The 14,585-nt window shown below is 35.8% G+C and overlaps 1 protein-coding gene across 1 annotated transcript in view; it reads right to left on the bottom strand.

The window, feature by feature from the left end:
* Window positions 1-2,409: 2,409 nt before the first annotated feature.
* Window positions 2,410-14,585, bottom strand: part of TACR3 (tachykinin receptor 3) — a 94,889-nt gene continuing 82,713 nt past the window's right edge. The window contains exons 4-5 of the mRNA XM_025921768.2: window positions 9,326-9,522; window positions 2,410-6,938 (exon numbers count right to left, since the gene is read on the bottom strand). Coding sequence (XP_025777553.2) covers window positions 6,626-6,938; window positions 9,326-9,522 — 510 coding nt within the window. The 3' untranslated portion in view covers window positions 2,410-6,625. The remainder of the gene's footprint in view (window positions 6,939-9,325; window positions 9,523-14,585) is intronic.

The raw sequence follows: 14,585 nt of genomic DNA, 5'->3' as shown, positions 1-14,585 counted from the left end.
ACCTTCTTGAGAATGTCCTTTGATGCTCAAAAGTTTTCAATTTTGCTAAAGTCCATTTTATCTATTTTTTCTTTGTTGCTCATGTGTTTGGTGTCATATCTAAGAAACCATTGCTGATTCCAGTGTCATGAAAATTTACCTCTATGTTTTCTTCTAAGAATTTAATGCTTTCAGTGCTTATCTTTAGGTTACTGATGCATTTTGGATTCAGTTTTGTATTTTGTATTGTAATTCTTTGCATCCTTATTCTTTTCTTTTTTGTGAATCCAGTTCTCCTAATTCCATTTGTTAAAGAGATTATTTTTTCCCCATTTAATGGTCTTAGCACTCTTGTCAAAAATCAATTAGCCATAGATGTACAAGTCTGTTTCTGGACTCTTAATTCTATTCCATTGACCCAAGAATATGTCTGTTTTTGTGCCAGTACTACACTGTCTTTATTACTGTAAATTTGTACTAAGTTTTGAAATTGAGAAGTGTGATTGGAGCCCTTCAACTTTATTGTTCTTTTTCAAGATTGTTTCATCAGTGTGGCTACCCTGCAATTTCATATGGATTTGAAGGTTGACTTTTCCATTTCTGCAAAAAAATGCTGTTTATAATTTTAATAGGGATTGAATTGACTCTTTAGATTGCTTTGGGTAGTATTGATGTCTTAATACTAAGTTTATTATTTGTTTGATCCGTGAACATAGAATGTCTTTTCATTTATTTGTTTTTAACTTCTTTTGGCAATGTGTTGTAGTTTTCAGTGTATGAGGTTTTCACTCCCTTTAGTAATATGCTGTTGGATTCAGTTTACTAGGATTCTGTCAAGGATTTTTGTAACTATATTCATAAGGGATATTTGTAATTTTGTTTTCTTGTGATTTTTTTAATCTGGCTTTGTTATCGGGTTAATGCTGGCCTCATAGAATGAGCTGTAAAAATAAATCTTCCTCTTCTAGTTTTTGAAAGAATTTGAGAAGGCTTGCTGTTATTTTTTCTTTAAATGTTTGCCAGCTGTTCTTAGTCTTTTTGTTTTTATTTATTTATTTATTTATTTATTTATTTATTTATTTATTTTTTACTAATTCCATCTTTTTACTTGTTATAGGTATTTGAGATGTTCTATTACTTCTTGATTAACCTTAGGTAATTTGTGTATATCTAGGAATTTGCATTTTAACTGGATAATCTAATCTAGTATTCTTTTATCATTTTCAGTTTTGGTTTTAGTTATTTGCATATCTCTCTCTTTTTTCTATGACTGTCTAGCTAAAAGTTTGTCAAATTTGTTACCATTTCAAAGAACCAACTGGTGGTTTTGTTGATTCTCTCTATTGTGTTTCTATTCTCTATTTCTTTTATCTCTGCTCTAATCTTTATTATCTCCTTCCCTTTAGTAGTTTAGGGTTTAGTTTGTTCTTATTCTAACTAGAAAGTGTGTAAAGTCGAGCAATTGATTTGAAATATCTCCTCTTTTTTAATGCAGCCATTTGCACCTGTAAATTTCCCTCCAAACACTACTTTCACTGCATCTCATAAGTTTTGGAATATGTTTTACTTTTCATTCATCTCAAGTATTTTCTAATTTCCCTTGTGATTTCTTCTTTGATCTTTTGATTGTTTAATAGCATGTAATTTAATTTCCACATTTAATTTATGTCCTGATGCTTTGGATATGTGGTGGTCAGGTGAAAATATCCTGTTTCTTTTTTTCTCTTCTGTTTATGGCAAGTTGGTAAGATAAGGTAGGGGACACTTGTTTCTCTCTGAGTGGGACAGAGGAATGGATCAGGGATAGAGGAATGGATCACAGCAACTCTTGGAAATGGGTAGGTAATGAGGGTCATTGCTGACTCCTGACACAGAATTATCTTTGGGCATTCTTCTCAAAGCACATGGGAGAAGGCGTTGAGAGAGCAGTCTGTGGAGCTGCCCAGGAAGCCTACAAAGAAATTTTTCTGCATTCTCAGCTATCAGCTGGTGGGACTTAGGTTTTAAACTTGTGTGTTGATTGTTAGAGCCCTGAAGTCATGGCTCTACAATGCTATGTTATATACGCAACTTCATACTGTTTCAGCTCCACATTCCAATTCACTTGCTCCTGATATCCACACCGAATATTTTTCTACATTTTGGTAACTTTTCTTTCTATAGATTTTTTTTTCCTGCATCGAGTTAACTTAGGAAAGCTAGATATTTTTAATGAGAAAAGATAAGGAAGGATAGTTCTGAGGGTGAGTGTGTTCAGACAAGACAGGACCTTCCATAATATATGTTTTGCTAGCCAGTAGGAAAATATTAGGGCTGCTTTCATTTTTAATCCTATTTTTAATATTTTACAGAAAAAAAAGCAAAAGCAAATCTGTCAGATATTACCACATACACAAAGGGTATGAATATATTAAACCCTATTCAGTACAATTACCACAACTTAAAAATACTTTATTCACTAGTTACAAACTTTATATTCATTTATTTCTTATATACACAGAGTTTTCACCAAGCTATTTTACAACACACAATCACTGACCTTGTACAGAGAGCTGTTGTACTTTATTCTTCATTCCTGCTTGGCCCTAAGGGAAATTATTACAATATTATTCTACATGACCAGCGTCATGCTTCATTTCCTTAACTTTTAGAACACTATTGGCAACTATTGGCACTATTGGGATCTCAACTTGTTACTGTTAAACCTGTGAGAAGTTGTAACTCTCCTGCGTTTGCATTTGATGGAATCATTTACCAGACACGAATCAGAGGTTTTCTGCTGAAATTCTGCATCAACAAAATTCAAGTTCAGATTAGAGCTGGCCAGCATTGATTTCTCACAATTATTTTGTGCTTCTGAGGTTTGATACTAAGCTCCCTGGCATTCTTCTATGTGCTTTGTAAGAGTGGAGGTCACTTTGAAGTTGGTCGGATCTCTGCTGATAAGAGATTGGCAGGATCTGGAAAGGAATACAGATTTGGCTGCTGGGTCAGAAATGTCACCATCATGAAATTGGGAGATGGAATAATGCAGCAGCATACTAAGCTTACTAAAAAAATAAAAGCTTTTAGATAGGATTCTACAATAATCATGTTGCTTTAATTTTTTCCTATGCAAGTAATTTCAAAAACTCTTTTTCCAGATGCAAAATAATGAAAATACAACATTAATTATTTACTTATTTTTGTCTTTTATAAGTATTTAAAATGATGCAAAGCTTCTTGATTCTCTCAGATTTTTCCCAAAATATTTTGTATTTTTCTGTCACTGATATAAATCCAAAATATCCTAGGATATTTTAACTATCTCCCTAGTATTTCTAGCCAGTTTTTACCTTCAAACAATGAAAAAGATTTGCAGTGAACTTTAACCTCAGAAGGTAGGGTGAATTTTGGAGAGAAATTATTCCAAGCCCTGACAAATGTGAAAATATCAACATAGCTTTATTTAAAGTGACCTCTACTGAAAATTACTTCCATGTGTATTATTGTATAATTGTCAGTGTCAGAATTCAGACAAAAGGGCTAAAATCTTCTCTCTTTCATACTGTTCTTGTTTTATAATTATTTTTTAAACTTTTGACCTTAAAAAGTTCCGCTTTATAAGTTTTCATTTAAGAGTCACAAACAGTGGGTTAATGATGTCAGTTTCCCCTTAAAAGTGTTAGAAAAGTACTATCTGGACCTCAGGTATTTCTGTCACACTCAAAGGATGATACTTGCTACACCCAGCAACACCAAATCTACTGAAAAAGACCAAAAAACCAAAGCCAAACCAAACAAAACAAAACACCAGATTGAAGGACTATTTTTCCTTAGATGTTTTAGCAAATTATACTAAGTGCTCCTACTATGTGTGAAGGCCAAGAGTTATGTTTTTCAACCTATATTTGGTGGTAGCTGACTACAGTGAAACTGAAGGCCAAACTTCACATCCACATTCTGCAGCTAAAGATGGTCCTGTGTATCTAGAATGTTAATTAATGCTAGTCTCATAATCATTTGTAAGTTTAAGGAGATAATGTGTGCTTTAAAATATTAGACTTTTGTTGACACTTTGACATTGTATGATAAGCATTTACATGTTTTGGAATGAACATTTAAAAACATTATATTCAACAATGAGATACTAAATAATGATAAATTTGCTTATCCAAAGCATGCACACAAGCTTCATAGTGTATTAAACTGTTTGTGGCAACCCTGTAATAACCATTGACTATTTTAGCATTCAAGTTTGAATTTAGTTCTTTGAAGTTACATACATTGAGATGATTGTATTTGCATACTCGTGTCTTTATGTATGTGTGTCTGTTCATTGGTGTAATCAGAAGAAATCAGTTTACATACATGGTGGAGTTGTTTAGACTTTGAACACCTTGTAACAATCAAATATTTCTGGCTTTGGGTTCAAAATAGGAAAAAGGATTGGAAAATTTACTTTAGTGGTGGCAACAGACTATGATTTCCTCTTGAATAATTGCTTTTATCTTGTTTTTCAAAACAATAGTTGACTCTATATTGATGGAGGTATAACAGTCGAGTAAAGCATTACAGGTAATTATTTTAGCTGGATAGCTTTAAAAAAAACTAACTGAATATTTTAGACTTTCTGAAAAGTTTGTGTGGTACATCCACATTCTCAGAAGATTTCTGCTTTTTTGAAGAAGATTGACAGTATCTTTAATTCAAGGAAAGATGATTTATAAGCACTGAGGTCTGGAAGATAAATTCTACACTTAAAGTAGATCTTATTTTGTTATGGCTCTCAGAAATATGTCAGTAAATTTTTGTTATAGTAAATAGATGCTTCCTCAGGACCATTAGCTCACTTCTTTCTAGGGGGCTTCTGAATTATTTAAATAGACAAAATACACCTCTCTGTGGAGTGGTGTATATCATACTCTTGTTTGCCTACTATTAGTTCACATACATCCAAAATATTGTCCTGCTTTCTATTCTAACAATTGATTCACCTTTCTACATATGTTTATTAGTATATACAGGTAGTACATAGACTTTCTTTTCTAAGGATTTTCATTTGAGTATATCTTCTGATACTTTTCCCTAGTCCTTACACATTTTTCAATGGGAGGAGAGAGAGGATAAGGATGCTCCAAAATTGATAAAGTTGATGTCCAACTTCTTTGTTTCTCTTTGAGTTCTGGGGGAGAGACACTTCTTTGGTGCTGGTAGATATTCCTGTCTGCCATAATAATTATGAGTTTCTATGTTTAATTCTTGCCTACAAAAATTGGTAACCCAGTTTCAGAGACAATTGGGATTCTCCCCTTCATTAGAAGGCATCTTTAGTGTTTTATAATCTGCCTATTTTCTTTAAAAAAACTTTTTTAATGTTTCTTTATTTTTGAGAGAGAGACACACACAGAGCGAGAGCAGGAGAGGCGTAGAGAGAGAGAGAGAGAGAGGGAGACACAAAATCTGAAGTGGACTCCAGGCTCTGAGTTGTCGGCACAGAGCCTGATGCAGGGCTAAAACTCACGAACCATGAGATCATGACCTGAGCCGAAGTCAGATGCTTAACCGACTGAGCCACCCAGGCGCCCCTATAATCTGCCTATTTTCTAAAAATTTTTAAGTATTTGTGAAAAATAAAGAGGATCATAGGAATTTGCTTTGTCCTTTTAAGATCCTAACTTTGGCTATTTCTTAGCTTGGTATTTAAAAATATGTAACGGTCAAAAAGTAAAGGATTTTTTTTTCTTTTGATGCCACTTTCTCAGAAAAAATAATAAAAAGAGTGACATGTATGTTGTATAATAATTTTACTAGATTTCCTTTCCAGTTACATTTCATGGAGAAAAATCTTTAAATCTTTAAAATTTTTCATTCTTCCAAATGAGTTCATTTGAGTAAAGATTTTCATTAATTCCTACTCTTTGAGGCTAACTTTCTTTCATTCTAATGAGAAAAATGAGTCATTTAACTTTTTTCTGTTTTATTAGATGAGAATGTTCAATTTATATAGATTTTGTTGTCACTCACCACAAAGCCTCTTTAATCTTTTGGAAAAATCATATGTCACTTTAGTGTCACAAATACATATGCAATTTTAAAATTTCTTTTATTTTTAAAAAATTTTATTTTGAGAGAGAGAGAAAAAAAAATCATGAGTGCAAGTGGGGGAGGAGCAGACAGAGAGAGAGACAGAGAGAGAGAGAGAGAAAGAGAGAGAGAGAGAATCCTAAACAGTCTCCTCACTGTCCATGCATGGCCTGACTAGGGGCTTGAACTCACCAACAGTGAGATCATGACCTGAGCGGAAATCAAGAGTCTGATGCTTTAACCGACTGAGCCATCCAGGCACCCCTGTAATTGCAACTTTTAAATGAGAAAAATGAAACATTTTAGAAGTATTTTTCAGATCTATGTTTAGTTTGTTGCATGTAATAATTTGGAATTTTCAAAGCATAAATTAAGAGCCCATTTTATTTTTGAGGGGGTAAATCTCTTAATAGTGTCTTTGTTACATTTTTCTGCTACCTTTCTCAATTGAAGCATAGCTGCTCCAAAATTGCCCTCTGTTTCCAGAGAGTAGGTAAGACAGGACTGCTAAACAGGAGAATGGGGGCTTATGCTGGCACCATGATGCCCTAACGCTAGTCTTGCACTTCAGAAAATGGATTTAGGAATATTCTTCCACGGAGGTATAGGGTGAACTTATGAAGCTTGACGTGGTGGAGGCAGATTTGGAATTCCTGCGGGAACAGCCACTGAAACTTGGGTCTCTTGGGGTTGCTCTCTTCTTTCGACTGGCTTTGGAGTTGTCTGGGTCACTGGGCTCAAACACCACTGTCACGGACTCCATCCTGGTCACCGTGTAAAGGCTGCTTTGCCGAGTCGGGTGAAACCTGGTGGTCTTGAGCTCCAGCTCATCATAGCTAGAAACTTCAATGAAAGGGCACCAGCGAAATGCTCTCTTGAAGCCAGCTCGAAATCTGAAGAGAAAGAAGCAGGCCACAGAGAGAAAAAGCCATGTTTTCAAGTGGAAATTTCCTTCAATTGCCACAGAAAATCCTATTTAAGGCAATTAAACACAATCAGTTTTTGAATTTGATTTTCCAGTCAAACTCTTAAAATGTATGCCGCACTATTGGTACTAATCTTTTAAGTTTTCTTCATGAATTGAGTCTTAACTTCCTATCAGTTAGAAGCAAGTCATTGAATAGTAAAGTTGTCCAGCATCAGGTAATCCATATGCCAAAGAAACAGTGTACATTTCTTCAGTAATTTTATACATCTGCATAAGTGTACTTGAATTAGGCTTGCCAGTTAAGGCACTTAAAAATGATGCATTTCAAAATAGCTTCTTTTAGAAATGATTACACATTTATAAATTAAAGTCTCGTTTAATGTTAGAATTAATTACTAACCTTGATGGTTTTTATCTAATCATATGTGAAAATACAAAATCCTTTGCTTTGTAAACCATTAAGTGAAGTTGATGAAAAACAGATGTACTGCTTGTGGGGTGGCTTGAATTGATATATGCTTTATGCAGTTAATGAAAGAAAAGAAGAATTAAGTAATTAACAAACGTAAAGCACTGCATAGTGGAGGCCAACTGGAAAGAGAGCCTAGGATTTAGCTTACAGTTACTTACATGAAGTTCTGTTTCTAGTTGTGCTCAAAACACATTGGTTTATTTATTTTTTTAAATTTTTAAATGTTTATTTATTTATTTTTGAAAAAGAGAGAGAGAGAGAGAGACAGAGGAAGAGAGAGCACACAGGCAGGGGAGGGGCAGAGATAGGGAGACACAGAATCTGAAGCAGACTTCAGGCTGTGAGCTGTCAGTACAGAGCCCGACACGGGGCTGAAACCCACGAACTGTGAGATTATGACCCGAGTCAAAGTCAGACACTTAACCGACTGAGCCACCCAGGTGCCCCAGAACACACTGGTTTATTAAGGGAATTATCAATCTTCTGAAATTTAACCATGCCCTTCCATGTTCTGACCATTACAACCAAGATGATTTTATCTGGAAACGACATTTTATGATTCTTTCCAGTCTTAAATCTGACTACAGTCAAATACTGCTTTTTAAAAAGTTTACTTTAAAAGTAGCTTTTCCTGGGGCGCCTGGATGGCTCAGTCGGTTGAGCGTCCGACTTCGGCTCAGGTCATGATCTCAAAGTCAGTGGATTCGAGCCCCGCATCAGGCTCTGTGCTGACAGCTCAGAGCCTGGAGCCTGCTTCGGATTCTGTGTCTCCCTCTCTCTCTGCCCCTCCCCCACTCATGCTCTGCCTCTCTCTCTCTCTCTGTCAAAAATAAATAAACACTAAACAAATATTTTTTTAAGTAGATTTTCCTTAGCGTCTAGGTGGCTCAGTAGGTTAAGCGACCAACTCTCCCTTTCGGCTCAGGTCATGATCTCACAGTTTTGTGAGTTTGAGCCCTGCATTGGGCTCTGTGCTGGCAGTGCAGAGCCTGCTTGGGATTCTCTCTCTTTCTCTCTCTCTCTCTGCCCCTCCCCTGCTGATGCTCTCTCTGTCTCTTTCAAAATAAACTTCTTAGAAAAAATTAAAAGTAGCTTTTCCCTGGCCACCTCAATTTCTTCAGAACTCATTTCCATGGAGGCTGCACCATCTCTTACTCACTGACCTCATTATATAGGAAGGAGGGTTGGAATTCTCCTTGCCCTGACTGTTGCTTCTAGAACCCTCGCAGCAACATCTTCTATTTTGAAATGTATTTACAAAACATCCTTCTTAATAGAGTCCACTCACATATGCCATCATCTTTTCATTTTGTAGAAATTATCTGTACATTTCTATGAATTATCTTCATTTCTCTGAACTGGGCATTTTTTTTTCCTGCGCAGACAAAATTCTGATGGGTTTGGAGGCAGAAATAAAAATTTCCCAGTTAGAACTTCTAAGCATATTGTTTTGAGAATGTAATGGTTAAGGTGGGATATTTCATAAAGTAGGAGGAAGTCTAGAAAAAAAATCATGCTCTGTACTCCTGTCAGTGAATTTTTCAATTTTCCCTTCTTTTTGCATTAAAAATTCTTTTTAATATTTCTTTATTTTTGAGAGAGAGAGACACAGAGCACAGATGGGGAAGGGGCAGAGAGAGAGGGAGACACAGAATCATAAGCAGGCTTCAGGCTCTGAACTGTTAGTGCAGAGCCTGATGCAGGACTCGAACCCACGAACTGTGAGATCATGATGTGAGCCAAAGTCAGATGCTTAACCAACTGAACCACCCCGGCACCCCTTACTTTTGCATTTTTAGTGCAAAAGGGGGAACAACATTATATGCTTTCAGCTAAGCCAGGAGTGGCAAGAAACTTGCATTTAGTAATTTTGTTTTTACCTTTTATTCAAACAGCAGTAGATGATGGGGTTGTACATGGTGGAGCTCATTGCCAGCCAAAAACTAGCCAGGTAGACCTGCTGGATGTATTTCCATCTATTCAGCTGTTGATAGATTGCTGTGAGGATGAAGTAAATATGATAAGGCAGCCAGCAGATGGCAAATGTCACCACGACAATTATCATCATTTTTACAACCTAAAAGGAAAGAAGTAAAGAGGTCAGTTTTGGAAAATTCAAAAGTCATTAAATGTACTGCAAATCATATTTTTCTGCCAATATAGTTAAATACATGGCATGCTTAAAGGCTTAGTATTAGAAAAGTAAGAGGTAATACAGGGACAGCTGCCTAAGGTAAGCCTCAAGAAAGCATGCTAATGTCACTAATCCTTCTTTACCTAGCCCACATGAATGGGTGGCACTAACTCAAATAGAAACAAATATATCTTAACTGGCATGAAGACAGTAAGTGTTTACAAAAATCCAAAGAGCTTAGGGGAGAGAGGAGCAAGATTTGGCTGTGCTAGCCTGCACAGTAAAATAGCAGAGATATTATACCTAGACAAACTGCTGCATCACTGGGGATAATTTAGGCTGTAAGGGCTGGGCTGGTTCCTCAGTATTTATTATAGCCTGACTATAGTGAAGACTATTTGGTTTTCTTTACTCTCATACCATGCTCATGAGGCAACCTTCTGAATATTAATATGGTTTCTCTTATAATCTGATATTGGGGAAGCTTTCTCTGCATAGTGATGATGAATATTCACATTAGTCTGAGGAAATACCATTAACTTTAAATTTGTAAATAGGCAATCATTTGGCTTATACATTAGGTCTTTTAGTAAGCATGAATCATTTCCTCGGTTTCCACACCTCTGAAACAAAATATTCTAGAAAGCCCTGGCCGCAGAAGAATATCAACCTGTATTTCTCTACCTCTAGGCCTTAAGTTCCTAAATGGCAAAGAGAATGTCTTAATTATCTTAATATCCCCAGAATCTAGCACAATCCCAAGTATATAGCTGAACATAAACAATTAGATATAGAATGAACGAAAAACGAATGACAGTATACAATTTGCAATAGTGGGTTGAATGAGAGGATGTTTTATGTGTCCCTAAATAAAATAAAATCTGTGCATTGTCTGTGACTATAAGAAAGGTAAACTCAAAGTAGCTTGGCTTTGTGTGGAAAAGGAAATAATACTACTATCCTATGATGACCTCATTTAACATTTCTCATTAGCAATCTATCTACTAAATTTGTTCATACTTCTTTTGGCAATATGGAAATAGTAAAATGTTTAGAATAATATATGCTAAATAAACTAACTTGGGAGCTTACCCATAACAGATCAGAACACAAATCAGAGAAAGTCTTGACATAAATGACCTATGGGGCATCTTAGAACTGTGGAAACAAACTTTATGACCCGGGCTTGTCATTTCTCTGCAAGCTAGGGATTCAGATGAAATGTTGGCAAGGTTAAGAGTCAGGAGAGATTCTAGAACAAGGCAAATCATGAAGTGGATCACTGTGGAAGGCAAAGCTTTCCTAAGGGTCTCATCACTCTAATATCCACGTGACTAGCATTGATCTGATGGACATTGGTCATCAGAGCTGAAGATCCAGGTCAATAGCTCACAGAATGTCATCACTGAGTGCACCATCTAAAGCCTTTTTTCTCAGCGCTCTTTAAACTGCATTTCCACCTCCTGAAAAGCTATGTTCAGATTTCTGCATTTATCTCTCCTATTTCTCATTCATGGATTTGTGGCATACAAGTTAAGAGTTATATTTTATTACAGTTCACACTTATACAATGTTTCACATATTTAATAACTTATTAGTTGGTTTTCAATGTGTTTTAAGAAACTGAGGCAAAGACCAAGAGTTTTGACCACTATGGTTCTTGAAACTAGGCTAGATTTTATTTATTTTTTAATTTTTAAGTATATATTTTTTATTTTTTTATTTCAAGAGAGGGAATGGGAGGGACAGGGAGAGGGAGGGGGAGAATCCCAAGCAGGCTCCGTGCTGTCACTGTAGAGCCCGATGCTGGGCTCGAACTCATGAACTGTGAGGTCATGACCTGAGCCGAAATCAAGAGTCAACCAACTCAGTCAACCAACTGAGCCTCCCAGGTGCCCTTAGGCTAGAGTTTTAAAAGTAAGATTTTTAATTCTTTTTTCCCCCTTGCCTACAGTTAACATTTATTGAATGTCTGGTAGGTCTCAAAAACAGTATAGAGAAAAATAATGAATAGAGGACTATTCCTTATCTTGAAGAAGCTTACAATATAATGAAAAAAAATGTAAATTAAAAAATGCATGGAAATGTGAATATAAACATGTATATAAAATTGAAATAATATTTATAAGAACTTACTAGTTTATTTTAAGCAAGAATGATGCAGTGCATGGTAACTGTAGTCTCAGGGGATGTAAGAGGAATGGAACGTGTTTTATTGCCTTTTTATCTTGAACATATGAACATCATACTATTCCTTGAACATGATAGGCAAGCTCCTGCCCAAAAGTATTCTCCTTCCAGAACATTCTTCCCGTAATTATTCCCACTGGTAACACCCTCATCTCCTTCACGCCTTGGTACAGCTGTCACTTTCTCTGCTACTCCTATTCTGACCGACCTGTTTAAAATTGCAGTCTGCCTTTCCAGTTCCCAACCCCTTAGCTTGCTCTTTCTTTCCAGTTTTTTATGTTTATTCTTTACTTTCTGTCTCCTCATGCTAGAATATAAAAGGGCAAGAATTTTCTTCTTACTTTGTTTGTTGATGCATTTCAGGCACATAGGCTGGACTTCACATATAATCAGCTCAAAAATTTTTTTAAATTAATGAATGAAAATGAATACAAAATGAAAGAAACTAAAGGACATATAGTTGGTTAAGAGATGTCCATAATTTTATCCAGTCATTGATTACTGGTATCATTTGTCCTCCAAGTTTAAAATGGGCATGCATATATAAAATGAGCATGACATTTTATTGCTGTTTCATATTTCTAGGCAAACAAATTCAAGAGTATGAGCATACAAAAAATATAACCAATATATTTTTTGGGGTGCATGAAAGCATTAAATTTTATTCTGAATAAGTGTTAAGGGCAAAAAAAATCTGTAACAATGTGAACAAGGTACAGGCTACTATGTTAAATATGGTATGAACAAATATGCATAAACACTTCTTTGAATGCTTTTTTGCAGGCTGACCACAAACTCCCTATGCATGAAATTGTTTTCCAATAATAGTTAAAGATGTACAAAGGCTATCAGAGTCTTTTACGTGACTTCCAACCACGTGGAAGAAGTCCATAATGGGGCAAAATTAAAGTGTAAGTGGAGAATTAAATGAAAATGCCTGGAAGAGAAGTTTCAGATAACTTCTAATTCACATATATAGAGCCTTACGGACCTTGATATAAAACATTTCAAAACTTATTTGACAATGTTTAGGAAAAATCTAAAAGACCCTAAAAGAAAAGATCTTTCACAGTGAAACACGGCTATAATATACTTCATTCATTTATTTCTATAAAATACATTTTGACTGTTAGCTTCAGTCTCTGCTCACAAAACCTTGTGGAATTATTTCTGATATCAAACTTTCAGGACCCAGGTTTAATGTAAATGCAAAAGTGGGGTCTTGGGTGGGAGTAATTGCATTACTTTGTGAAGTGCCAAAGTCATGAAATTGTAATCCTACTCTTTAAATTGCTAAGGAAAAGAACACTTTGAAACACAAACCATGAGCAGTGACAGCTGTGCACATGCTGTGAGCAGTTCCCCTGTGTCTCATGGCTGGACAATGGCACTAGCACATAAATACGAGGCAGGGAAGGCATTCAGTTGGTAGACTTCCTAAAAATCCCGAAATTTTTAGGCAAGATAAAGAGACTGAAATGGAGGTGATTCAAATCTTTCATCATGTCCTAACAAATTTTGTTGTGACTTGATAAAAACATTGATTGATGTTGAGCATTTCATGAATCTGAGACATGCGCCTGCCTCTGAGACAAGGGGATTTGTTTTCCATGGCAACATGGACAGTTGTGGCTACCCACCACTGTCCTTGGCACAGACATTTCCTAGCAGGAGGAAGAAGGGAGGTGTGACAAGCAAACATAGGCGGATGGAAATGCATGTCTTGGTTAGTGAAAATGAGCTTTGGGCACCTTTTTTTAGTGTATCGAAGGGGAAAAAAATCTTTGATTTTTGTATTCTGTATAGGTTAGACTGGAATGCCTGCAGCTGTTCTTATCTTTCATATTAAATTAGTGTAGGGTGGATGATTTTGAGGTTTAGGTCATAAAAGAAAAAACGTAAGTCTAGCAAATGAAATAAAATACTGCCAACCGTAAAAAAAAATCTAGGAGTCATATTCTTCAGTGCAGGATTTATTCTTTATAAATGTCCGAACTGGAAATTACCAACTCCATGTGAGAGCAAGCTTCTTGTTTTGATTAGAACCTCTTCAGACCGTGCATTCTGGAGGACTGTCCCATGGATCACACCCTAACACTGGCCTATGCCTTTTGTCTGCGCAAATGTTCTTAAGTGGACCATTATATTTCTTTAAGTCAAAATTTCAGGCCTGTTCATTCTAACCACACATTAGCAAATTAAGATGATATTCTCAGGAGCAAGATATGGAAAAAATTTCAATAACAGCATCAAAATTTGAGGTACCATTTCATGGGCTACTTAGGCTGAGCTTTTGCTACTTCTGTTTCAAAGACTAGTCTTAAAAAGTTCAGTCTCAAGTGAGAAAATAAGAACTAAGCAATGATAGCTGTGAAAAAAGTGCAGGGTGGTCCAGAAGCCGAGTTGAATTTTGCTAGCATGAGAATGGATGAGAATATGGGCATACTGGGTTAGTGCCATCCAAGAAATGTGACACTTGTGCCAACTCCAAGTAACATGTGCATGTAATTAACGTTAACTTAGAGTAATGCCTATAAGAAATTATGTCAAGGGGGTATGTTTAGAACTTTTTATCCAAAAACAGCAGAATACACATTCTTCTCAAGTGCACATGGAACATTCTCCAAGACAGATCATATGATGGGTCAGAAAACAGCCCTCAATAAATATAAAAGAATTGATATCATACCATGCATATTTTCAGATCACAATGCTATGAAACTTGAAATCAACCACAAGAAAAAATTTGGAAAGTCTCCAAATGCATGGAGGTTAAAGAACACCCTACTAAAAAAAAAATGATTGGGTCAACCAGG

This window comes from Puma concolor, chromosome B1, assembly GCF_028749965.1.
Source record: "Puma concolor isolate L17-30 chromosome B1, mPumCon1.1.hap2, whole genome shotgun sequence".
In the NCBI taxonomy this organism is placed as follows: Eukaryota; Metazoa; Chordata; class Mammalia; order Carnivora; family Felidae; genus Puma; species Puma concolor.
Note: the sequence above shows the minus strand (reverse complement) of the source record. Positions and strands in the feature narration are given on the sequence as shown.